At 39.4% G+C, this 26,056-nt stretch overlaps 2 protein-coding genes across 12 annotated transcripts in view; one reads left to right on the top strand and one right to left on the bottom strand.

Annotated features, from left to right (window-relative positions):
* Window positions 1-9,870, bottom strand: part of marchf5 (membrane-associated ring finger (C3HC4) 5) — a 63,449-nt gene extending 53,579 nt beyond the window's left edge. For 3 of the 6 annotated variants that reach the window (XR_011345511.1, XR_011345510.1, XM_069900520.1), the window contains exon 1: window positions 9,541-9,869. Coding sequence is in view for 4 of the 6 variants with exons in the window: in XM_069900520.1 (XP_069756621.1) it covers window positions 9,541-9,590 (50 nt within the window). In the remaining 2 variants the exon portion in view is untranslated. Of the gene's footprint in view, window positions 1-7,403; window positions 7,476-9,540 lie in introns of all 6 variants that reach the window. The other 3 variants (XM_069900521.1, XM_069900522.1, XM_069900523.1) reach the window with 3 other exon arrangements.
* cpeb3 (cytoplasmic polyadenylation element binding protein 3) overlaps window positions 9,426-26,056 on the top strand; it is a 102,325-nt gene continuing 85,694 nt past the window's right edge. The window contains exons 1-2 of one of the 6 annotated variants that reach the window (XM_069900514.1): window positions 9,426-10,102; window positions 11,952-12,715. In XM_069900514.1, coding sequence (XP_069756615.1) covers window positions 9,964-10,102; window positions 11,952-12,715 — 903 coding nt within the window. In that variant the 5' untranslated portion in view covers window positions 9,426-9,963. The other 5 variants (XM_069900513.1, XM_069900515.1, XM_069900517.1 and 2 more) reach the window with 5 other exon arrangements.

Genomic DNA, 26,056 nt, shown 5'->3' with positions numbered 1-26,056 from the left:
TCCTATGTTTGGTGTTGAAAATAAAGCTAAGGATTACATTCTTTATATTTGCGTGAATCAGTAGAATGGTTCATATTCAAGGATTCCGTTAACATCTTCAATGAATACACTACTGCCACCACCATTTTCAACAGCAAGTGTGTAGAAGACTGCATGAGTCACTGGCATTCCCCCCACATGAAACCATGAAATGAGAAGTCTATTTGGTGAAGGACAGGTTAATGGCATTCAAGTTAGCAGACTCTTCACTCTACAAGAAATCCAGGTATAAATTCCAGAAGGCCATAGGGAAGCCAGGAGACTACTGCACCAAGCTTGAATTCCAAGAGAAGAGACATCTGATGATGGCAGGGAATTAGTGCTATCACAATACAAGTTTTGGCTACACACTAGATTGGTAAATTTTTCCATACTTTTAAACACAAATGTGACATCCACAATCATGACATGATATTACATCCAAATGTCACTGTTGGGGGCGGGGGGGCCTTCAAGAAGGTGAACCAGATGGAGTTGAAGGACCCCCAAGAGCCTGTGCAGATCAACCGGCAGATTTTCAGACATATCTCTCTACACAAAAGGGACAAAGTCTCCATTTGCTTCAAAAAGACAACTGTCAAACCAGTACTGAACAAAAGCATCAAAACAAGCCTAAGAAAGACCATAAACTCATGGCTTTGAAATGATGAACTGCTCAAAATGGTGGCCATGGCTCAAATCAACTCTGGACTATCTGCCAGCCTTGATCCACCTCAATTTGTCTATCAACCAAACTGATCCACATCAGATATTATCTCCCTTGCTGTCCACCTATTCCAAGAACTCCTGGAGGCCAAGAACAATGCTAAACTATTGTTCATAGACTTCAGCTCTACCTTCAATACCATAGTTCCTAATAAACTAATTTTCAAATAATCAGAATCTATCCCTCTGAGCAGTCCTCTGCAACTGAATCCTTGATTTCCTGTCTAACAGACCATAATCAGCAATAACATCTCCATGATCATACAACACCAATGCTCCGCAAGGATGTACACTTTTTCCTCTACTATACCGCCTCTGCACCCATGATTGTACAGCTAAACACCAGCCCAACTCCATTTTCAAATTTAATGATGCCACACAAGTGGCCTGAGTATCAAATGACAATGAAAGGGAATATTGGAAAGAGATTGAAAGCCTTGTGACATGGTGTCAAAATAACCTCTCTCAACATCAACATGGAGAAAAATCACTGGCTTCAGGAGAGTGGGCAGAGTTCACAAAAATGCTGAAGTTGACAGAGTAAATAGGTTCAAGTTCTTAGAAATAAACATCTTCAATGACTTGATCTGGGACAAGCACATGGATACCAACAATCAAGAAAGCCCACAATGCTGCTTTCTTCGAAGACAAAGGAAATTCAACACATCCCCCACACTTCAACAAATTCTATAGGTGCACCATCAAAAGCATACTTAATGAATGTATTTGAATGTTGCTCAAGATCAGAAGAGCTGATAGAAGGTAGCAAATGCAGCTCAGAACATACCTAAACTTCCCTTCCCTCCACAGTCTCCACCCAAGGCAGCCAGCATAATGAAAGACCCATAATACACCCCTCAGGACAAAAGGTTAAGAGTGTGGAAAATTAACTAAACTTTAAAAAAGTTTTTTCCTTAATGAACCCTGATTCGTGTTGCTCTTATTTGGTGTTAATTTATCTTCCTTTTCATTGCAATCCTGTATCGCACTTGTACTAAAAAACCTGTTGATCGGTTCACAGAAGAACCCTTTCCACTGTGTCCAGAGGTGGAAGATAATAAATGTAAAAATAACCAATCCAGAACCTAATAAAATACTCCACTGCTCCAGTAGGACAGTGCAACATTTGGCCACTTGAGAAAATGAGTGTTTGAAGACCCAGAACATAACCCTAGATTAAAGCTCCTACTCCAACAGGCACATTTATATTTCAAAGACAGGAACTCCCTGCATCAGGCACCACAAAGCACAGATGTAACCAATGCCATCTTTCCAGGACTATCCAAATAGCCGGAAAAGCAAATCAAATTGTGTACTCTCTCCCTTTTGAAGATCCTCATTGTTGAGGTCCCATTGACACAAAACCTATTTCAATGAAAAGGCCACATCATTTGCACATCCAGATATTGAAACAGCACCTCTATTCCAAGCTCTATCACGACAAGATTACAGGCAAGCAGAAAACCATGCATGAAATACACAAAGCCTTCTGCTTCAGGTCATGGCAAAGTCATCAGCTACCTGAGAACTGGAAAAGCAAGGCATCATCAATTGAGGGGAAAAATGAAATGCAGGCAAATGCTCATCTCCAAACATGATATCAAGGCCTCACACTCACCAAGTTTCACACAATTGAGGACTTTCATTTAATTGACCCGATTAACAGAATAAGAGATACTTTCAAATTCATGATAATCAAGTTAAATCAGTGGTTTTCAAGCTTTTTCTTTCCATTCACATACCACCTTAAGTAATCCCTATGCCATAGGTGCTCTGTGATTAGTAAGGGATTGCTTAAGGTGGTATGTGAGTGGAAGAAAAAGGTTGAGAACCACTGCTCTAGACCAATTGTTACTGAAATATTTTGCTTGAGAAAACTAGTCACTGGTCCATTTCCTTTGGAGTTAGGAAACCATGCACATCACAAGTCAATTAGGTACAATCCCTTACTAATCACAGAGCACCTATGGCATAGGGATTACTTCAGATGGTATGTGAATGGAAAGAAAAAGTCTGAAAGCCACTGGATTAAATAGTAATTTTATACTCCCATCCAAATCTCAAAAGAGAACAATGCATGGTTGAATCATAACTATTTGGATACATGCCTTTGTATACAAAAGTGAACAATGAAGCACATGCACAAATTCTAACAGGGCAATAAAAGCCCCTCCTAAAGAGGATCCAATTATCTTGATTACACAACCTAACCATGAATCCCATGAGTCTTGTACACAGCCAACAGTCATAGAATCTTATCAAATACCCTCTGGGAATACAAGTAAAGCAGAATCATGTACAATCCCTTCCTACTTAAAATGCTTGCTCAAAACAGTCAGACAATCTGCAATTAAGGATTTCACACTGATTTTCGAATTAACTGAAAAATGTTAAAAATGCTCACTTATTTTAAAAAGTTTAGAGATATAGCACAACAACAGGCTTTTCTGGCCCACAATACACCCATGTAACCAATGATCCTACCAACTAATCTACTAACCCTGTACCAGAGAAAATACTTTCAGACCTGGGAGATCAAGCAAACTCCTTCCAGACAGCACTGGATTCAAACCTAGGTCGCTGGCACTGCTACCACTGGCTACACTAACCAATTATAGATTCTCAAAACTCCCATTAGATATTAGACTGACAGGTCTCTCTCACAGATATTTTACATAATAGATTATCAATATTTTGGTGATGCATTATAAAAAAACATATCCAATCTCCTACTCCAATCTTGCTCACCTTTTCCTAAATCCTTACGTATTGTTGCTAAAGGAGATAGATTATTGCTCCATAGTTCAAATTATCAGGAGTTAATTTAATTTTGAACAATTATCAACCAAGACTCCCAGCAGATTTTAAAACAAGCATTTGATTGAAGTTCATTGATTACACAAATATCTGATATGAGCCCAGAAGACCCCAAAACCCAGAGACAATAAATATTCACCAAGACAAATGGTTACTTTAACAAAAGTTGTTTTTAATTATCTTTAAACGTGAAAATAGAATCAAACTTTAACTTATCTCTAATGACTCTCTTAACCTATCTTAACCCCCTTCTAATTCTAAGCATACTTGTGTGTAAATTCAGAAAAGTTCTTTGGTTCACAGTCCAATCTCACTTCTTATTCCTCCAGCTTCATTGGTTGCAGGCAATTCTTATACTGTGCACTGAATTTAACATTTATAAAGTTCACCAGGCTTTGTTGCTTGAAAGGTAAATGATTAATGCTCAGGAAGGTTCTCATCGGTTTTCAGAGAGATTTTTGTTGCACTTCAGTGTCTTGCCAAAGAAACTTGCCCCGTCAGGGTTCTCCAGATAATAACCTCTTTCTTTCAGGTCACCACAGAGTTCCTTCTTGTTTCTCTTAGTCCAAGTGAAACATTAGACAGCCAGTCCTCTCCTCTTGCATGAACCACAAGGGCTTTGACCAGGCCATCTTCCAAATGGCTTTCCACAAGCTTGCTCGCTTGTCCTGTTCCAGTCCCAGCTACTTCTGCTGGCTGCAACACTGTACAAGTGATCTGTCTCCCTCTCTCTCTCTCTGAGAGAAAAGCCTGGTTGACTCTTTGTTTGCAAAACCACATGACACTCCTAGAACAAGTGGTCTTCCAGACAATACATTAGTGAAGTCTCTTGAGCACCTCTTCAAAGCTCTTGCAAAAGCTGTGAAGCTGATATGTCTAGCATTAACAGAGCTCCAGTATTTCAAATAAGATCAGTTTTAAAGTGTTTGTATGTAATCTACTCTAACAAGCCTTTCCCAATTTAGCTCCCAAAAATATTTCTATATACTCTGTCACATATCCAATATTTTTGAAGGGAAACAGACTGAGAAATGTTGATGCCAAAAGATACCTAGGTGTTTTCTGTCCACAAAATTAATATGAAGGCATTACAAGCATTTTAGCATGTTGGCCTTTATTAAATAACTTAAGTACACAAGAATAAATATATGATGCAACATTAAATGGGGCTCTGGTGAAGTTACACATTTATACAATTTGGTATTCATATCAAAAAGATGCATAATGGCATCCACTTCATGGAGGGAGGTTCCACATAATTGTCTGTGTAAGTTATGGAAAAAGTTTTCATTTAAAAAAACATCAATTCCATGACAGCAAATACAACTCCATATCTCAAATTTTCAGTAGGGATTGGTGAATTCTGCAAGGGCTAATTTCCATGACCTGAAGAGCCAAGAAAGGTTATCTTGTATTTGCTGTAGAGAGAGAGTACAGAGAAGATTTACCAGACCCTGAAATGTCAAGTCTATCACAAAAGGATAAAGAGAGTATTTCCAGCTTCTCTAGAGCTTAGAAGAGCAAGTGACTCAATTTAAAGAAAAACAATATTTTAAGAAGTCTCAAGAAAGTGGATGCAGAATGTTTCCCTGTATAAAGGACAAGGAGCCATCAAAGAGTAGAGCACTTGTGATTGAAATGAAAAGAAACTTCAGAGGGTGACAAATATAACCTGAGGGATGAAGAGGCACAGTCATTAAATGCATCCAAAGCAGGGAGGGATGTACTTTTGAATACAAAGGGAGCATGAATAGACCAGGAAAGCAATATTTCTTGCAAATCAGCCATGATCTAATTGGAAAAAATTTGCAAACTCCTGCTCCAACTTCTAATATTCTATTCAATTTCTTGATATGATTGCCTGTCTGAGGTGCTCAGAAAAAGTTCATCACGAACTTAACAATTTCCATAAATTTAATAGACTACTAATCACACTGCAGCTACTACTGAGGGCACCGATGATTTTCTTCTTAACCCTTTTCATCCCACATTTACAGTAACCATTTTATCAAAGGAATAAATTACCACAAATTATTTTCCAGTTAATCAAATGCCCAAACATAGTTTCTAAAAGCAATTGCTGAACTTGCTCCTTAATTTGTTCTAATTGCTTCAACTCATTAAACAACAGCCAAAAATAGAAAATGGGCCACTGTGGATCAAAATGACAACATTCAAAAAACACTGGCTGACTTTAATTATAGTTTAAGAAATTACAAGGTACATATTTGCTCAAAAACTGCTCAGCTTTTCTTGCAACTTTAAAAAATGCTAGAGATACTCAGGCTGCATCACAATCTGGTATGGGAACACCAATACCCCTGAGCATAAAGCCCTCCAAAAGGTAGTGAATGTAGCCCAGGACATCACAGGCAAAACCCTCCTCACTGTTTAGTACACCTACAGGGAACACTGCTGTCAGAGAGCAGCAGCAATCATCCAAGACCTTCACCACGCAGCACGCGCTTGGTTCTCATTGCTACCATCAGAAAAGAGGTGCTGGTGCTACAAGCGTCATATTACCAGGTTCAGGAACAGCAGGTACTCCTCCACCATCAGACTCAACAAAAAACTCAATCAGGGACTCATTTAAAGTCTTATTTGAGCACTTCATTGATTTTCTTTTTTATTCTCTTGGTATTGCAGTTTGTCCACATTTGTTATCCGTTTACAGTTTTGTTTACATTTTTTTTGCACTAACAATTAGTCGTACTTCTTGCACGCCCGTGAGAAAAAAATCTTTGGGTTGTATGTGACGTCATGTATGTAGTCTGACAATAAATCTGAAATCATGCAGTGCATTTTCATGTAGTAAAGATAGACACGTAACCAATGTTTTTGCCCTAAGCCTTTTGAAGATTGCTAACAGTAGCAAAACTGAATAATCTAATCAGAAATTTCTGTTCCTTTTTTAATCTTCTGGCTGTTAAATGAGAAAGGAGAACATACAGAGAACAAATGCATACAATTACATTCATTTTCTAAATATTGATACAAGTCCCGATGTGATCTTCAATCCATACCAAATTAGATTGATCTCACCTAGACAAGGATAATTCATCTCAGTGGTAGGTGAATTCTGCAACATTGTTTTTACAAAATAACATGTCAAAACCAATTCAGAATCTCTGTGGAAACACGTCAATGATGTAGCCATTCAAGAATTTGTCAATATTTATAATAATTTTAAGTTAAGGTCTAGATCATAGTACAAAAAGGACATTTGATTCATGAGAACAGAGGCTGATTTTGAAAGAGTAATCCAACTTTTATTTCCCCCCCCCCCCCCATTTTCAAATTCTTCCAAGATGCATCTCTTATTGAATCTACCACACATTCCCAGTTGTCTATCAAAAAACTTCACAAATCTACAGAATACGTGTTGCCTTGGATGGTAAGAAATGTTAGTCAATATGCCTCCAGTAATTTAAAAAAAGATGACATTTATAAGCCATTTATCTAACCACCATTGTTGCCAGATAGAAGAATATTGGCACTCCAAAGAATTCCCCAACCACCGCAACCCCCACTACCAGATAAATACCTGGTTTATTTTAATTCTTTCCACTAACCTGATCAAAATAAGGCTCAAATATTACATTTCCGTAGGCCTGTGTTTCAAAGGCATGTTCAGTATCTCATTTGTTTGTTGCCCATTGAACAGAAAATCTGTCTTTGAGTAACCCTATTTTTTTGTTCTACAGAAATTTGAAGGGATGGCATGCACAAGGCTGCAGAGTGTGAAATAAATGGCAGGAAGCAAGGAGACTTATTAGGCCACAAATTAAATAAAATATTTTGTATAGCAAAAAGATTTGTTTAGCAAGTATTTGCTAACTAACCAGGGGAGATCCGCACTGTACATTTGGAGAAAGAAACAATCTGCTGGAGGAACTCAGTAGGTTGAATAACATCTGTGGGGGAGAAAAAAGAAATTTTGGGTTGAAACCCTTCAATTATGGATTTTAAATTGCAATGCCAGGAAAAATAGCGAAAAAAATTAACATAGTTACTACCCACATGGTCATTCACACTAGGTACCATTTTAGTCTGCAAGTACCCGAGTGCAACAGTCCTGGTGGTTGGACGTGCTGTGTAGTGGATGAAAATCAACAATTTTAAAAAAAGGTACCATTTACACAGCAGACCTCCTCCAAAAAGTTGTAGGGGTCCTGCAGGATAAATCATGGTGCAGGAATTGACTCAAAATTCTTGCACATTCCTTTTTTGACTGCCCATGTAGTAGCAAAATTCCTTGATTGTGCCATTACATGCCTGCAGTCTAAAAACCATAATTGACATGTGGAGATGCTCCACAGATTTTTTTTGCTCTAAATTTCAGCATCTAAACTTTTATTGAATAAGAGATTGTCCAATACACCAACTTACCAATAATAGGAATAGTTTGTCAGTCTAGGGTGGGAGTTGTAAAAACTAGGTGTAAATTTGTGTTAAGTTTGCAGCCTTAATAATAAATCATTATTCTTTGTTGATATCCATTGAGCCCACTTGTAAGCATTAGCTCTGCAGATCGAAGCAGTACTTGCCATGAACAGCTGGAAGATATTACAGGAGGATAATTTTGTTGGATAATTCCTAGTAAAGCCCCAGCATCTGGGATCTCAAGAAATGGTGATAGACGCAACAGATCCCAAAGATTTATAATATCATTTTGTTCTATTCCTTGTTAATAACCTGAACTTCACAGGTTCAGGAGAACCTGTGAAAGGGGTGGGGGAAAAGAGGATAAATAAAATTAGGCTGTATTTACAAACTGCTTCTCCCACCAACAGAATCTTCCAAAGCATTTTACAATCTATTAGTTCTCAAGTGTTACTCTTGTTGAATAGGACCACTGCAATGGAGGTGAAGACAGTTACATGAAAAATAAAAACACAATGCTGGAGATGCTCAGCAGGTCAAATAGTGTACTGTAAATAGCAAAGAATGATACATTTCAGGCCTTCCTCAAGCTATGAAAAGTGTTCAATTGTACATTGGATTTTTTTTTCCCTGTTTAGCTTCTAACCAAACAACAATTGCTTTCATGGTCCTGAACTTTTGTACAGAAACACACAGTTTGCATTAGAGCAGTGCAATCATTAACTAACAAAACCGACAAAAAGAAACCTAAATCTGCAGATTGTGGAAATTTGAAATAGAAACAGAAAATGCCAGAAACACAAGATCAGGCAACAACAATGGGAACTGAGAAAGTTGACAATTTTCTACTTTCAGAATGGGTTAAAAGGATATTTTTCAATGATCCAAATCAGTTCGAACAAAATGGTAATAAACCATTTCACCAAAAGATTGACCATAAATTCACCCGTACAATTCTAATGGTAGGAGCTCATTCCCTGGTGACTTTAAATGTGGAGACCCATCAGTTTCACTAAAAAGTCACCTCCAATTCATGCAAGTAGTAAATTAAGCCATTCAGTATTCGGTTATCAATGGGAACAGAAAGAGATTTTCTTAAATTTAAGGTTACAAAATCATTTACTTTTGCTTCTTCCAACAACAGTAAGAATTGCTAAAATAAACAATGCTCCCTAGACAACTGGAATGACGCCAACGTTCAGAAATGCTCAATGATTATAACACCCCCCACCCCCCCCCAAACTGGATACCTCCCAAATATCACTGATCGTACAATTAATCACATTTTCTAGCGCAACAGCAAGATCAGAAACATTTAATATGCACAAAATACCATTTTATTCTACATTTTGTTTCTGTTGGCGAGGAAAGCCACAGACAATGTAGCAACACCTCATACCTGCCCTTCCAAAGCTGAGGGGGTGGGGGAAGTCCCTTAAATTCCACGCTTAAACTCTTCTGCAGCCAGCTTTTCGAATTAAAAGAGTGGGCATCGGACCAAATCGTGGAGGAAACGCGGCCTGAAGTGAATGCAGGCGAGTTTTCCCCGAAGGCCTGCTGTGGGCTCAGGAAGGCAGGGCTGCCCGAATGACTCACCTATCGAGGGGCTGAGATGGGACCGTGGGGAGATCGGCGCCACTCGACATTGCCCAGGAATCCGCTACCGTCGCTTTACCTCAGGAGCTTCATGTGAACGCTCGCACTAGGTCTCCCTTTCGGCCTAAACTTCACCCGTTGGTCGCGCACCAGCCCTCATCCCCCGGAGGAGAGGGAGCGGCCTTGGCCACAATGGGCCCCGGGCTTCAATAGGCAGCCGTCTCGCTTTTAAACGTGCCGATTGTGCTTCTCTTTAAACTCCACACGCCCACTATTTTAAAAATAATACTACGTCTTCCAAGCTGCCCCCCCTCCCCCCCCCCATTCACTCACTGTGAGGAAATAATAGCGCTGAGCCAACCGGAAGTGCGCGCTCCGCCACTCACCAAGCGGAGGAGTCCGCCTCGCGCGGCCTGCTGGGAGATGGAGTTCGACGTCCGCCATTCTGCCCCTCAGTGTCGCCCAAAACGAGCCCCGGGAGAACTTCATGGGCCGCAATGCACTGCTTCGACCATCCAGGCGTGCGAGTGGGATCCGACAGTCTGGATTTGCTTGGTCCATGGTTAGTTGGGTAAACCATTTGGAAGTTTGTGCTACGCACTAGAACGGCTTTGGCACATTTTTCTTACAAACTAATTCAAAGGTAATTCATATTGTCAAGAGAAGAATGGAAATCTGAAATAAATTAACTGTTAAATCCAGATTTATTTTTAAGGATGTAACATAAAATATGGGTTCTGGCTGGCTGTTAATTATAATGCAATGATTTGAGGGCTGTGATATCGTGTATTAATTCTCCTTTGACCAAACAATAAATTCAATCATAAGCTATTTGAATATGGTACATTTCTTGTGACCTTGACCACTACAAGTGTCTAAATCAAACAATGCTGCATAACAGGCTGTGTATCGGGGTAAATAAGGGAATATGTTTTCAGACAGTGTTCTTCTAACGACATTTTACATTGTTCGTCTGTGAACTTAGATTAATGTTTTATTTGTACAATTGACTGGAGAACAAGTTATTTTGAAAAAGGGCTTGTCATTTACGCCCTTCTTGAGACAGCTAATTTTATTCTTCGTGCCTTCAGTATAAGCTGCTCTTTATTTATTTTTGGTTTGAAATGCCACATCTTGATTTGGTTTTAATTGAAATTAAATTGAGAACATTTGACACGGACGTGGATATGAGTGGGACGGTTGACCGTGACCTTGAGGGAATGGCATTCCTGATGAGAAATAATTGCTCTGTTGAAAAATCCACGTGCATTTTAAATGTGTTAAGCATGCTACATTTCAATTTGATTGCTGATGGACCTAGTTGTCAGATTAAAATGTGGATTCAGTAGAGGCTCGAAGAAAATGCAAAAGAGTCCACTTCATTGTAGTATTTTTTTAATCGTAGCTAATCTGTCTTCAGAAAGTAAAAAATAGGTGTTGTCCAATCGTTCTTTGACTAGTAATAACATGCAAACCAAGGAGCCATTTTATATAAATAAAAAGAAAGATTGGTTGGTGGCGTAAGATACTACAGTAGAACCGGCAATCTGCAGGATCATTTGGGAGATTGCAAAATCTCATTGTACTTGGTACTGGGAATGTAGCTCGTGTCAATAATCTGCAGACATGAAGAAAATGGACAAGGTCATAAGTTACGTGTCAAATGCGCTCTCGCTCCTTTAAGGGCGGGATGTTCCAGTTATTTTGTCACCGAATCGCCCCTTCACTTCACATTTGAAGATAAATCTGGTGTGAAGCAGGCTGTTGTTGACTTGCATGAGGCAGGTTTCTGTTTCTGCATCTTCTCCTCCCCACCCCCTTCCAGTTGGTCAGGGAGTATAAATAAAATGCAGTAGGGTGCCCACAGCTGTAACACCAGATCTTTAGTTTAGAGCGCCGGTGACCAAAATACATCACTTGGACTTGGCCGGGAGGATACATTTAATGTTGGATCCTGAAAGGGATCGGGCGATTTAAAATTTAAAATGCATTTTAACCTTCTGAAGGACGCAGCACTATTTATTGACGTATGTAAATTAGCAAAGGGCTTTGAAAGCTCTTGAACAGGAACAAGAATCAGTTTCACATTGCGGGTGAGAGCTGAAGTTCCGGTGTAAAGAAAGACGTGGCGAAATTGGTGAATATCTGTGCCCGCATCCCAAATCTCTCATTCCGAGGGCAAACCAGAACACGAAAGGGTGAAGCCGCTCCTCCTCCTTGCAAATATTGCTTTCTCCCCCCCCCACCCACCTCCCCCCCACCCACCTCCCCCCCCTCCCAACCACCCCTCTGCTAAATGGGGGATTACAGATTTGCTCTGCAGTCACCTAGCAATAATACAGGATTTTCGCCGGCTCCGGAGTACCAGAACACCGCTAACAATAATGCGTCTTTGTTTTTTCCTCTTTCAGCTCCGCAAACCATGCAGGATGATTTACTGATGGACAAAAGCAAACCCCAGCAGCTTTCACCAAGGTCAGAGCAAAGCACAGAAGCCGCCGAACCCCCCAAATCTGAAGAGAACACCGTGAGTATCAACGCCCCGGTTTCTGGCCAGAATAAAGAGAAGGCGCAGATGGAATCGCCAATTTTGCCCGGCTTGAGCTTCCAACCCCAGGAACCTGGCACCTCCTTGTCCCCTTCGTTCAGTACGTGGTCCACCGGCACCACCAACACCGTAGATGATAGCTTTTTCCAAGGGATCCCACCAGTGAACGGGACGATGCTGTTCCAAAATTTCACTCACGTCAACCCGGTTTTCGGGGGCACTTTCTCGCCGCAGATCGGGCTCGCACAACAAACGCAGCATCACCAAGCCGCCCAGCAACAGCAGAGGAGGTCGCCGGTCAGCCCGCAGGCTCCTTTCGCCCAACGCAGCGCCTACAGCCACCAACCCATCATGACAAGCAAGCCCTCCTCGGCTTGGAACAACCACCAGAACACGACCTGGAGCACTGCGCCCAACCCTTGGAGCGGGCTCCAAGCCAGGGATCCCCGGCGAGCAGTTGGGGTACCGTCCCCTCTCAATCCGATCTCTCCGCTCAAGAAACCCTTTTCCAGCAACGTGATCGCCCCTCCTAAGTTCCCTCGAACTGCCCCCACATTAAATCCCAAGTCTTGGATGGACGACAACGCCTTTAGGACGGACAACAACAACGGCATGTTGCAATTTCAGGTACATTTTTTTTTCAGAGCTCGATGTGTAAAAGACGCGTTAGGACATGACCTTCACAGCCATGTTTAAGTGCCATCTTAAATGAGGCATGACATTGCAGTGAAAATACAGCATCTGTTATTTTCAGCTAGTCAGTGACAAAGATCAGCCCAAATACACCCTCTATCCATATCATCTTGTGTCTAACATCATGATTCTTTGTCGACCCACACCCACTACCCAGAAAAAAAAGCTGGAAAGCAAAGGGCCCAGCTGCCTTGAACATTTGTTTAATTTATGCAATATTTTTACTGTGTTACCAATGACTTTTTTGCTTCATCTCAGTAATTGATATGACACTTGTCATTGTTCACTGGCAGACTAAAATATAATAATAGATTTTTAAATGCAGTTGTGCATTAAATTTTGGAAAAAATGTGGGCAATTTTGAATCATTAACAGTGGACAATACTGTTATCCGCAAGGCCCAGATGTGGTCAGTAAACATTAGATTTAGTGAAGAATCCTTTGCGCATTTAATTTTCTCTAATTCATTGTGGCATTATGGCGACAGCTGACTTTTTTTTGTAAGGCCGCTTTGTTTGGACAATTATTTTGACGTCAATCATTGAGAGGTGGAGCAAAATCCTTGACCACAAGGTATAAAGCAAAGCATTTTCAGTGAGCTTCTCAGGTACTTGCTGTAGTTTTTTTTTTTTGCAGCACATAGAGAATTCTGTCTACCCTTTTCAATGAAAAGAAATTCCAAGTTGCTTTTTTCCCCATGACAGGGCCTGAGCTTCTTGGATGCCCCTGGGTTAGCATCTATTTCCACACAGGGCGGGTTGGGGGGGGGGGGGAGGCACCACATTTGGGTCAATTTTGCTGAGAGAATATCCATGACTGTGAGATATTTTACAGAGAGGAAATTAACTGTAAAGTAGGGTGAGATTGACACCATGCTTTATTGTTCAGTCCTGAGCAAATGTGTTTAATTGTTAATGGAGCATGCAGAAGGAAAAGAACAACTTGAGGGGCCTGATGAATATAATGTTCACCTGGGCAAGATTAAGTATTACTTGTTGTGATGTTGTAATCTATCAGTAGGATACATTCAATTCCGGAATAGTATTATATCCTTTATGATTTGTGAACTTTCAAAGACAACTGTGTTATTTTCAGTTTTAAAATTTGAATATATTTCTGTTTTAAAAATAAATCCAAACACAGTTTGGAGTATGATCAGTTTTGGAATGGCAAGCTGACCCTGAATGATGATGTAACAGTTCTGTATCAATGAATGTTTCTGACATCCAAATTATTTTCACTGTATTCTATCAGGTTAGCTTTAAGTCACTTCATTTTGACTGAGAACAGTAAGTTGTGTTAAATTGTATGTGTTTTTGTGCAAAACCAGTTCTCCCTGATGTGAAATGGAGGATGAGGAAATGGAGACCATGTATCGTTGTTACAGTTGCATTGAAATTTGCCAAATTATGATTAATTTTTATAATTAACTGCAGTGCAAGGTCTGGTTTACAGTTTTTAATTTGCCTATTTTAACCCATGCCCCAATTAAAAGCCCAGGTAATCCAATGTTGTATGTATTGAAGTGTAAAATTACAATTGTGCTTCCAGGCAATTTTTAGTTGAATTGAAGGTTTAAAAAAAATGGATATTTATTAAATTATACAGATTAATTCATTAAATACTCCAGACGTAGAAATAATTTTGTGACTGAAATTTTGTCAATGCAGAACATAGGATCGTATGTTGACTTGTAACTTTTTTTCATGGAACAGGATTTGAATAGCAAGATTAAATGTGCTATTTTGCTCTAACACTGAACTGCTCCGTATTTGGTAGAGTCAGTATTTGTATTAACCCACCTAAGTTTGTTTGCAGATACAACAATTGCATATCCCTGATGTATCTGATATTCTATGAAAGCTTTGATATTAGCAATCTGACACAAATCATGAATACTTTGCTGGGCAATAATGTGCAACTTCTACCAATGAAAACTTCAAATCATATACACGGAGTTTATGAACATCTATTCTGAGAATGCATAAATGTCAGTTAGTAAAAGATTGTCTGATCGATTACTCAATCAATTCACTGCAAAGATCTTTAATAAGCAAGGTGATAGCTAATAGATTCAAAAATTTGCTTAATTAATTCACATCCTGACTATAAACTGATCAAGGGAAAATTGAGTGTGAATTGCTTTGTCAAAATTTCCTTTTGTAAAATCATTAACATGGAATCATGACCAAAACAGGTGACTGTAAGAAATAGTTAGAAGATGAGGAATCTTCATGGACATCAAGAAAGGGAGTAAGCAATAGAAAGTAACAGGTTGCAGTCTGTTGGACGTATTTTGGTGCACCAAATATAGAGACTATTGAAAGACCATGTCAATTCTGGTCATTAGTATATCTTCAGGATCCAAGGGAATATTATGATTGAGGGGAAAATCTGAGAAGAGAAGATCCTTGTGTCAGTGGGGCCAAGGAAGAGAATATAGGAAGGTAAAGTGTTGATCAGATAAAGATTCCTCCGATTTAGTAAGGGTGGGGTTACAGAGTTAATATTTTGGGTTATTGATCATTCATCAGGATTTCAAAATTGAGGAAATTAAATTGCAGAGAAGAGGCAGGATAGTGAGAACAAAAGGCATCTTTGTGGTGGGGTGGAACCCAGGTTGTTGTACTGATGAAAATTGTCCTTTGTGGCATTTAGGAGCGCTGGAAACATTTGGGTAGGAAAGAGGTGTGCTTGTGGAAGTATTAGTAATACTTTGTCAAAAGAAGGGAAACAGCCGTTAAGTGTGCAAGCTGAAAGAGTTGAACGGAAATTCAATTGAAGAGAGGAGCAAAGCTGCCTCGAGATCTTGGTGGAGGGTTTGGAGAGATGAAAGGTGTGAGGAGAAAGGGCCCTGAGAATAAAAGACAAAGGTTAAAGAATGGAATGATAGATGGTATCACTGTTATGTTTATGAAGGTAGAAAATTGGGTGGTGTCAGAGCTGAGTAAATAGGACAGAAAAAACATCGGATTCTCTTGCTTATTAAGCTCCAACATTTAATTTTTAAAAAAGTTCCTGATCCATCCACTGCTTCTTTTTGATTCCTTTACAAAGCCTTTGGGTCAATGTCTTTCTTAACAATCTGTCTGATGCTTTTTCTGTATACTCCATGCATGTTTACATTCATGTAAGATATCACCAAAATAAAATGGGAAGAGTTGTCTGACAGGTGCATTAGGTGAGAAGAGGCAGGCTGTGTAAGATGTAAATACTAAATCTTTTTAAAATTTTTTTAAAACCAGACTATCTCTGTGACCACAAAACCATAAAGGGACAACTTGAAGCTAAGTTCCTTGATGAGAGCTTTTTTTTAAACATTGTTTTCAACCTTCAATTTAAAATTCTGTCTGAGTCATTTTCAAGTTTCTCTTCCTAAATGGAACTTGAACCCATCCCTCATTCTGTCTTGATTCCTTGCTCGCATTTCTCCATTTATCTTCCTTTACTCCTTTCTTTCTGCCTTCTTAAATTCTAATCTGGGGCATTTTTCTCCATCTCTTTCATCCCATTTTTGGATCCTTTTTCCTCACTGTACACCTTTCTACCCTCCTTCCTAATCTTTGGCAGCTCTTCTCATACGCTTTGTACTTGCTTTCATAATATCTGATCTTTCCCATCATACCATCAGTTGTTTCCATGCTCAATGAGTAACTTTCTTTGCTTTTGTTCCCTTTGCAGACTTGTTTTTTTTTCCAAATTTCTCCCTGCCTTTGGTCTTAAATGTGCAGTCTCTGGACTTGATTTATCTTCTGAGTGAAGTTGCACTCTCTCCTTTCTCCTTGCTCTGCATTTCTCAGTAGACAGACAGTGCTTACTGTTCCAGCATGCTAGCTTCTGACTCCCTATCCTCCCTGTTACTGCTTGCTCACTGCTCTCACCCTGCTTGCAGACCTTTAGGCCCAGCTTGTATCATCCAAATATGCTGATTTTATTTTTCCCCATGATTTTCTGTATACTCTATTTCCTGCCCTTCATGTGTGCCATGTCAATTCCTTCCATACATTTCTGAAATTCTATTTTCCATATTCTTTACTCTGCTAAGAGTTCCAATCACTCCTGACAACTTTTCACATCTAATCCTTTTCTCCTCCGAGTTATTATTTGTGCTCATTTCCTTACTCTCTCTCACTTTTAATGGTATTTATTCCCTCCAGCTTCACTCCCATACCCCTTGGCATGTTCACCCTTCCATCCTTGTGGATTCTTTGCTTTCATTCCCTTCTATTTTTGCCTGTACATCATCTTTCTCATTTCCTTGGCTACTTTCCATGCATCCTTCCAGAAGATTACTGGAAAATGGGCATCAAGATGGATATGGCCAGTTGTATGACCAGAGGACGCTCTTTTGTCGGGTTGTACTTGTGCAATAGGATGACCATGAACTTTATTAAAAATAGTGTGCAAACTTTGTGATCTGCTGATTGACGCAGTCAAAGCACTGAAATCATTGTTAATCAGTTATGGCTTAGCGGGGATCACAATTTATGAATGGGTTCCACAAATTGTAAGTAGCCTGCTCTACCTAACCAGATCTGTGTATCTTGTAGGACGGATGCATTATATCCTTTAATACCTTTCAAAGTTGGATCAGAAAATGCAACTTAATCATATTGACACGATGCAAGCAAGAAAGTGGTCTCCACATTGTTTAAAGATGAGTTCGAGTTGGTGGAGGAGAGAGAGAGAAAAAAAGTAATGTTATTGATTCTTCAGGGTCCTCCTGGCACAGAAATGCAATGGAAGGACGTAGTTTTCAAATATAAATGCCAAGCATTGGGAACCTAAATGTAGTACAATCATTTTCAGAGACATCTTACCGATGAGTTCACCCATGAATATGACATTCCACCACTGAATCACTAGCATTACATAATGCCATATGCCCATCACTTGTATACGGACAACCCATAACAATAACTTCTCATTCCAAATGTTCATGTAGTGCACCACACCCTCACACAACTAGTATGACTGCAAACCTCACACCCACTTGCACACACCCAGTTTCTCAACAATGATTGCCACGTACCCAAATACATTGTGCAATGTTCACCAACCTACTTCTTCCATTTACTGAGTGAGATGGTACATAAACACCAGCAGGATTAGCCTATTGGATAGGAATAGATGCAGTCAAGTAACTTCAAGGAGATGCTGCTGTCCAAAATTAGAATGGGTTGTAGAGCAAGTCACAGACAATAAAGGAATTGAAATCTCTCTTCCATCTTGCTCTATTTGCCCTCCCCATCACATGATCACTTTCTTACTGGCTACACATGACTTAAACGCGCATCCCTCGCCATAACCTTTCCGTTTCTCCATTTAGATTGCACAATAAAGCACTGGTGTTTGATGATGCAGCAGCAAGAAGATGGAGAAGTACCACGAGTTGATCTTGCACTCTCAACCAGCAGTTCAAAATATGATGCTGAAAGCTTTCGATCAGTGGGTGGGGCAAGAGAGAATCTGCACAAATGGCCTGCAGTTTGGACAGGGGAAAGATAAAGCATTGCATAATGAGGTAACAGAAAGGTTCTACATTCTGCAACAAAGGTCTCCAAAGAAGATTTTAATGGGACAGTCTACAGAAAAAAGACTGATGGGGCTGATAAGAGCATAGTCTGGCACCAACCCTCGAGTTTTGGGTGTCTAACATGATCTTGCATTCCTACTACTTGTAACTACCAGAATTGTTGAGGTGCATTCCAGGCAGTGACAATGGTTCTGGAACATAGCACAAATGAATTATTGTCTTTTTGCTGGCAGCATTTATATTCCTTGCTAGAGATTAAATGCAATCCTTTGTGATTCCATCACTGATGCTTTTGCTGTGAGTAGGTAAGCAGCCAACCTTGGTTCTACCCTTCGTGTCAAGAAAGCACCATATGGATCTGAGTCTTACTGAGCCGATGTTGGCTCAGAATCATCCCATAGAGCTACCTGCAGTCTCCACTGCATCAGTATTCTTCTGCTAGCCATGGTGCAATGACTGAAGTAACACTAGTTAGAAACAGGAGGTAAAGAAAAAAAGTACAGAAAAGCAAGGCTTTGCATCTACACAAGGCTAATTGGTTAAAATATAAATCATCTTGGTTTGAAATGTTTAATTTCGTGTTGGCTTTTATTTTGGAGTTCTGGTTAGTATGATTCTGTGAATCAAAAATGGGGAATTGAATTTGTGTTCATTGAAAGTTCAGTCACAATAAATGAGATGTTTTTCATTTCCTCTTCCTCTTTGTTAAGTTCATGCCCTTGTGCTCTGCACCATTTAGCAGACTACTAGTTAGTTCCATGGAGCTACTCAGCAACCCATGGAGTAAATATTGGGTTTAGAATGACATTGTGGAAGCTCGTCTTTCATTAGATGTATGTTCTCATGTGTCTGGGTGCGCATCAGAATGGGGTCAAGCAAAGCACTACTTCCCAGTAAATCTTTGATTAGTTGCAAGGGTATAAATATCACTAAGATAATAGATTGCCTGAAAGTAAATGAATTTTTACTGCTGACTGGATACTTTATATTAATTAACACTTTATGGTGGGTATGGTCATGCTCTGGTTTGATATTTTGGAGGTGAAAATGATTAGCTTTCAGTCAATGGTAGCATGCTGCATTGGGGAGTCCACAATTTCTGTCTGCTCATTTTGCCAATTGGTTTTTGTTTTTTAAAAAGGAAGAACAAGGTGAACTCAACTACCTTAAAAGCCAAGAGCATCTGAGTCCCACCTGCTTCACATCAAAAAACCTTAATGTTTCAGACGTCTCCAGTTTCAGAACTGAGTGTAAAGAACTTTGACCAACATGATTTTGGCTGCTACTGGGAAAGCAATGTCAAGCTCGTTTATTATCATCTGATTGCACAAGCGATCAACAGCAATCTCCATTTCTTGGTGCAAAACATGCAGGCACATGACCAGACATAGTACACCCACAGATAAACAATAAACATACACGGGACAAATGTACCTGATATCTGGAATTCAAGCAACTAGCAAAAAAAAAATCCATATATTGGACTTGTCTTTTGAGCGGAGACCAGCAGATGATGAGGCAGTGGACAAATTTTAGTAAGGCATTGTAAGAGAAAGTTTCAAACAACCAGAAAATACAGTTATCCTGCATCTACCAATCCCCGTAGATGATTGTAAAACTACGGATTTTACTGTACATAATAAATAATTGAATAAATATTGTTTCTTTAAATATTAGTCTCAGATGGTTAGTGTGAGTGGTTCTTTCAGTTGTACAGCATTCTCACTGCCTGCAGGAGTTGTGTTGGGTCTGATACTCTTGTATCTCTTTGCCAATGGGAGTAGTTGAATGATGCTGTGTGAGGGGTGGTTAGGGTCCTCAATAATTTTACACACCACCTTCAGACAATGATCCCAGTAGGTTGTATCAATGGGCAGGGGAGGTTGGCGCTCTGATCCTATCTGCCACTCTTATGGTTCTGTGGATTGACCTCTGATCCATTTCTCTAGAGCAACTGTATCACACTGTGATGCAGCTGGCCAGGATGCTCTCAATGGAGCGGTCGATTTCCCCCAAGCACATTTGTTCAAAAGTGGTGCGGTTTTGAACTGTGTGCTCACCAGTGGTGGATTGACCATTAGCTTAGGCTGAGTAGGCACAAGCCTTGGGGCCCAGAAGCGGGGGAGCCAATAGGAAAATGATTATAGAAATTGCTGATTGGTGACAAATAGTTTTTTAGGACTGTCATCGATTGGAGCTCTGGCTTGAAACATCGACCATTCTTTTTCTCTCACTGAGTTCCTCTTGTGTTTGTCTTCAGTCCCCGGCATCTGCTGTCTCCTTGTGTACCTCCAGTCGATTGGGTATCAATGGTGTAAGCTCCCTGTTGATTGGGTACATTCAGCTGTTAGCTGGCGTAGATCAGAGTTTGCATGCCGCGTGTTCGTGGATCAGGGCTTGCATGCTACACAAGTGTGAATCGCCATGAACCCAAGCCGCAAAGTGATATTCAATTTATGGTCAAAGTAAATCAGAGAGCTATGTTTTATTTAAAAACTGAATTCATTAGATGTAAATTGTGCCCCACAGTTCAGATAGGCTGAGGGGAAGGTTCTGAGTCAGGGATTGGGAACTCCAATCTGTGGTAGGCCGAGGGGATGGTTTGGAGTTGGGCTGTCAGGAGCTCTGGTGTGCAGTACGTTGAGGGGAGAGTTTGGAGCATCAGAAGCTCCAATGTGCGGGAGGCTGAGGGGAGGGTTTGGAGTCAGACCGTCAGGCATCATACAATTTCTTCAGTCCTTCAACCCACCCAAATTTTGCATTTAAAATGTAAAATAGTCAAATAACACGTGATTTATTTTTAAAATTTTAAATAAAATAACAATTATGTACTTTCAAACTATCTTCCTTAAGTTCCTTGTGTTTTTAAGTTAAATGCAAATTAAAATGTATAATGAATTTAAAACTAATTTGATATGTGGCGTGGATGTGTGCACATTAATTTCCTTGGTGTGCTGGTTGCGAAATGTGTGTGCGTGCCCAAGTGCACAGCTTTGAGGGAACAGTGGTCGTGGCAGCTTTTTTTTTTAATGTGCTGGCTCCTCCTAACATTAAAACCTGGCTACACTCTGCTACAGAGTTATTGATGGAAGTGGAGGGTTGTTCCAGGTCCTCTTGAAAGCAATGATCATCTCCTTCGTCCAGTCCACATTGAGACTCGCGTTATTCTTGCATCATATTACAAGATTTTTCACCTTCTCTGTAGTGCGACTCATTGCTCATTAATACAGTTTTGGTTGTTGGGCCATATGGAATTTCTTATTAGTATTTTTCTGAATATCTGTCATTTAATGTATTATAATTGCTGAAGTAGACTTGGTAGTTGTTCTTTTGTCTAAGAATTTGGCTTTTTTTAAATTGTATTCTCTGTGCTGTATTGCACTTGGAGAGAAGTGGCCGTTAAAACCCCCAAGTCCAAGACCAACTTGGACATCTTGATATCAAACCAAACTTATCTGCGAGTTCCAGGTGCACTATCTGCAATTCAAAATGAATCCAGGAAGTCCATGAATATCAATGACAAGAGTAACCAAGGTGATCTCATTTAAAGACCACAAGTAGAATACGTTCTGGTGAAAGCTTAATCCTGAGTGGGTTGTTATATTTGATGTTGGTTACATTGTTTACATGCATTTCATCTTTGCCAGCTTTGTGTTGTTGTTGCCTGGTGACTGCTGCGGATTACTAGCAGGTCAGAGCTGCTTGCCTGCTCCTGTGTTTTCCAAAATGGCAGATGGCATGATTCGTGTAAGAAACATTTACATGTGCATTGCATGTCAAATAGGACACAAACATGCCGCTGTAGCACTCATGGGCTTAAGAATGCAAATTCTGCACTTATTGCTATTTGCTTATTATCTCACTTCTGTTTCCAGTGTTCATTGCCCTCCTACTTAGTACATTGAATGATCCTCTTTCTTGTACATTCCTCCATTCCTGTTCTAAATCAGAATTTGTCATGAGCCTGTGTCACGAAATTCATAGTTTTGTGGCATCATTACAGGTGCAAAATTGCTGTAAGTGACATTTTTAAGAAAAAATAGTGCAAAAGAAGAGGAAACAGAAGTAGTATTTCTGATTCATTGTCCATTGAGAAATGGACGGCAGAATGGAAGAAGCTGTTGATGTACTGTTGGACATTTGTCTTTGGCTCTTGTATCTCCTTGCTGATGGTAGCAGTGAGAAAAGGGCATGGCCTGGGAGGTGAGGGCTAGTGCAAATGATTTGGTATTACTAACCATTTTTTAAAAAGAAGCCATTGTAAACCAATTAATAAGCTCTGAACTTTTGTTTCACTGAGAGCGTGTACAATGGGGTGAAATCAATATCCATAATTTTACAAGAAATCACTGATTCAAGCAATTTTGCTGATGAGCTGGCATATTTTAATTGTAGACTTCATTTTATTGATCATCTTCCACTTTCTCTGAAGTGGGCTGTGGAGAATCAACAGTTGTGAAGTCAATGCTTGATAAACAATATCATCAGTAATTAGAAAGTAACAAAGTTTAGATGAGGTCTTTGAAATAATCTGTTGAATGACATGGAGAAAGTTTGATGTTTTGAAATGCCATATGAATTGTATTTAATTTTATCAGGAGAATTGACTTTTAATAGTTGCATAAAAATGAGCAGAAAAAGCATCAGAAGTATGTTTTTTGACAATTTTGAATGGTTTTTAAAGTCACTGGTTTATAAGAAGCTGTGGTGCAATAATGATTGTCACTAAGTAGCTGGGTTTCAGTTTTGAGATCTTTTAGATTTTTCAAGTTTATCTGGAATTGTTTAGCCATTCTCTGTTTCAGTGAATCATTCTGATTAAGAATTATTATCCTTTAATTTAATTAATATCTGCTTGCGTGTATTGTTGTTTCATCTCTGTTTTGGTACATGCATTTTCTGCTGTTGTTTATATGCATTTTGGACAGTACATTATTCGTTAACTTTTCTTGGGGGAAAAATCCTCAATTGCAGTATGTTATGTGTAAATAACAGTAGATATTCTAACTTGGATGGAGATTCTAAATAAGTGACTGAATTCGATTATGTTAAGAGAGGCATTTTACATATCCAGTTCTCCTGATTATGGCCTCTTCTACATCAAGAAGATTGAATCGCAGATTGTGGGAATCACTTCGGCTTTGTCCGCAGAAACAGCAAGGACCTACCAGTGACCAGCCACTTCAACTCCACATCCCATTCCCACACTGACGTGGTTAGTGGATTCCCTGTGGTGGTTGTTGAGAACTGATGAGAGAATATTTGGGATGTTTGATGCCCAAACTGACTTTTCCCTAAATTGGCAAACCCAAGTAATTTGTTGCCAAACCTGCTGAGACCAGTCAGACTGCAGACTCTAGAATGGAGCTGGTTTTGTAAGATATATTGTTATCCATTTTGCTTATTGTCTTTTAGAGAGAAAAATGAACCAAATATTGATTGAACACTGTGTAAATGAGAGCAAGAGTAGGTCCTTTTATTTTACTTGAACTCCCTGTTTTATTATTACTGATCTCTTAAATTCTTGGGTCAAATATGAGAGTGTGTTTGCTTTGTCAGTGCTATTTTAAGTAACAAGCCCATTCATTTGTAATTTTTCCTGTTTTGTGAACGTTTTTGGAGAAAATGCCATTTAATGGCAATAACTAAATGTGATTATTTAAAAAAAAATAAATGGAAAGGGTTAAATTATGGATATTAATTTCACCTCATTCTACATGCTGTCGATAAAACAAGCAGTTCAGAGCTTATCATTTGGTTTAGAATTATTTCTTTTTTAAAAAAAAAAGGTTAGGAACACCAAATCATTTGCACCAGATTCATTTATTTATTGGGCATTCTTATGGTAGCTCAGGATAGGTTCCCAAAGTGCAGTTGTGATGTGCTATGGACAGTACTTTGAGGGTGCTGAATTAATAATGCAATTGAATAAATAGTATTCTGACAATTTTTACCAGTGTCTTATGTACTATGTTCAGTAGTGCTGTCCAAACCTGGCTCATTCAACTTTTCAAAGCCTGGATGTATCTTTCCAGAAATGCACAAGGTTGGAAATGAAGTGGTTGTACAGAACTATGAGGGAAAAAAAAATCAGAGTTTGTCTTTGAATTTTAAATAGTGGAGGTTGTGAAGGTTATCATGATGAGGTACTGGGTAAAAGTACCAAACTCCAAGTAGAAAAATGGTCCTGAAATTTCGGACTGCTGTGGTTTCCGTTTATTTTCTCTTGTTCACAGGATGAGAGTCTCTTCCAATGTGGCAGCAAAGGAGGAAGTAGGTTGTAGCACCATGTCAAGAAGATTTCTGATCTTGCAGAGGGTAAACAATTTGGGTTGGCTGTTGAACAATTCCGAAGACTCATCAGTAGTGGGAGGTAGCTTTGGAGGCTCACCCTTGTGAGCACATGTTACCTTTGAGATCATGAATTAAATGACCTCTGGTTGAGGAAAAAGTCAATTCTTTCCTTAGATTCTATAAATCCCTCCCTATGACACTATTTCAGCAGAATGCTTCAGTAATTAATTGGATCACTTTTAGAAATGATATATGGCGCAAACACCAGAGTTTCAGCTCATTCTTTTTACTTTGAGAAAGGAAATTATTTTGACCAATTTTTGCATCTGTTGTAATGGGACAGCATTTTCTATGAATGTCAGAATAGCTAGACTTAAAAAAAAAACTTTCCCTGTGTTCACCTCCAGAGTATATTGTCCTTGACTGAAAGCTCGGAGTTTATTTTTTGGGGGAAAAAAATCCCCAGATAGGCTAGTTTCATATTAATTAATTTTTTTATGCAAGAACACTCAATGTTTTTGGGGGGCGTTTCAATATCAAATCATGAACATTATAATTGGAAAAGCACAGGTGACCATTTGGTATTTTGAGTCCATGTTGGCTTTGAGAATAAGGCAACCATTCACTCCTTAGGTGTTATGTTTTTGCCAAGTATCAAAGGACCTTCATGTGTGATGTGATATTCTAGCCCTAGAATGTTAACTCTTCATGCAAAATGTCATTAGTTTTCCTGAAGTTTCTGTATGGAATGCATGCTCATGACCTGATGGGTATGCTTTGAATCCACAGCAGATGTGACTCATGGGCAAGAATGTGAACAGTTTGCCAGGTTTATTTATAAATTTCAGACCTTCACCTTGGAATAGAAGCCTGAGATATTAATCACAAAATTAGAGTTTAATATTGCTTTTTGAGATTAAGCCTGGTTTGTTTCCCACAAGGCCAAAAGCCATAATCAAACAGGCATATTGTTTCCTCTTGCGTTCCTGCTTTTATTCTTGAAGTACATCTCCATGAAAGAGAAAATGCATTCTGATCTAAATCACTTCATGGGAATAAATAACAGTAAACATTTTTAAATAAAAGAAGAAAATAAGAGTATTGAAATTGTTGCATGAAGAGAAAGGCCTCCTCACTGACAGTCAACACAGGATGTGTGCTTAGCTCATTGTGCTACTCGCTCTACATCCATGGTTGTCAGCAGTATCACAAATTGAATGAGGAAGCGTACAGGAGGGAGGTAATCAGCTAGTTGAGTGGTGTCATAATAACAATTTTGCACTCGATATTGATAAAACCATGGAGATAATTGTGAAATTCAGGAGAACACAAAGCAGTCCTCATTGAGGGGTCGGTAGTGGAGAGGGTCAAGAACTTCAAATTCCTGGGTGTCAACAACTCTGAGGATCTGTTCTGGACCCTTCCTGCCAATGCAATTACAAAAA

Source organism: Narcine bancroftii, chromosome 10 (assembly GCF_036971445.1).
Source record: "Narcine bancroftii isolate sNarBan1 chromosome 10, sNarBan1.hap1, whole genome shotgun sequence".
NCBI classification, from domain to species: domain Eukaryota; kingdom Metazoa; phylum Chordata; class Chondrichthyes; order Torpediniformes; family Narcinidae; genus Narcine; species Narcine bancroftii.
Note: the sequence above shows the minus strand (reverse complement) of the source record. Positions and strands in the feature narration are given on the sequence as shown.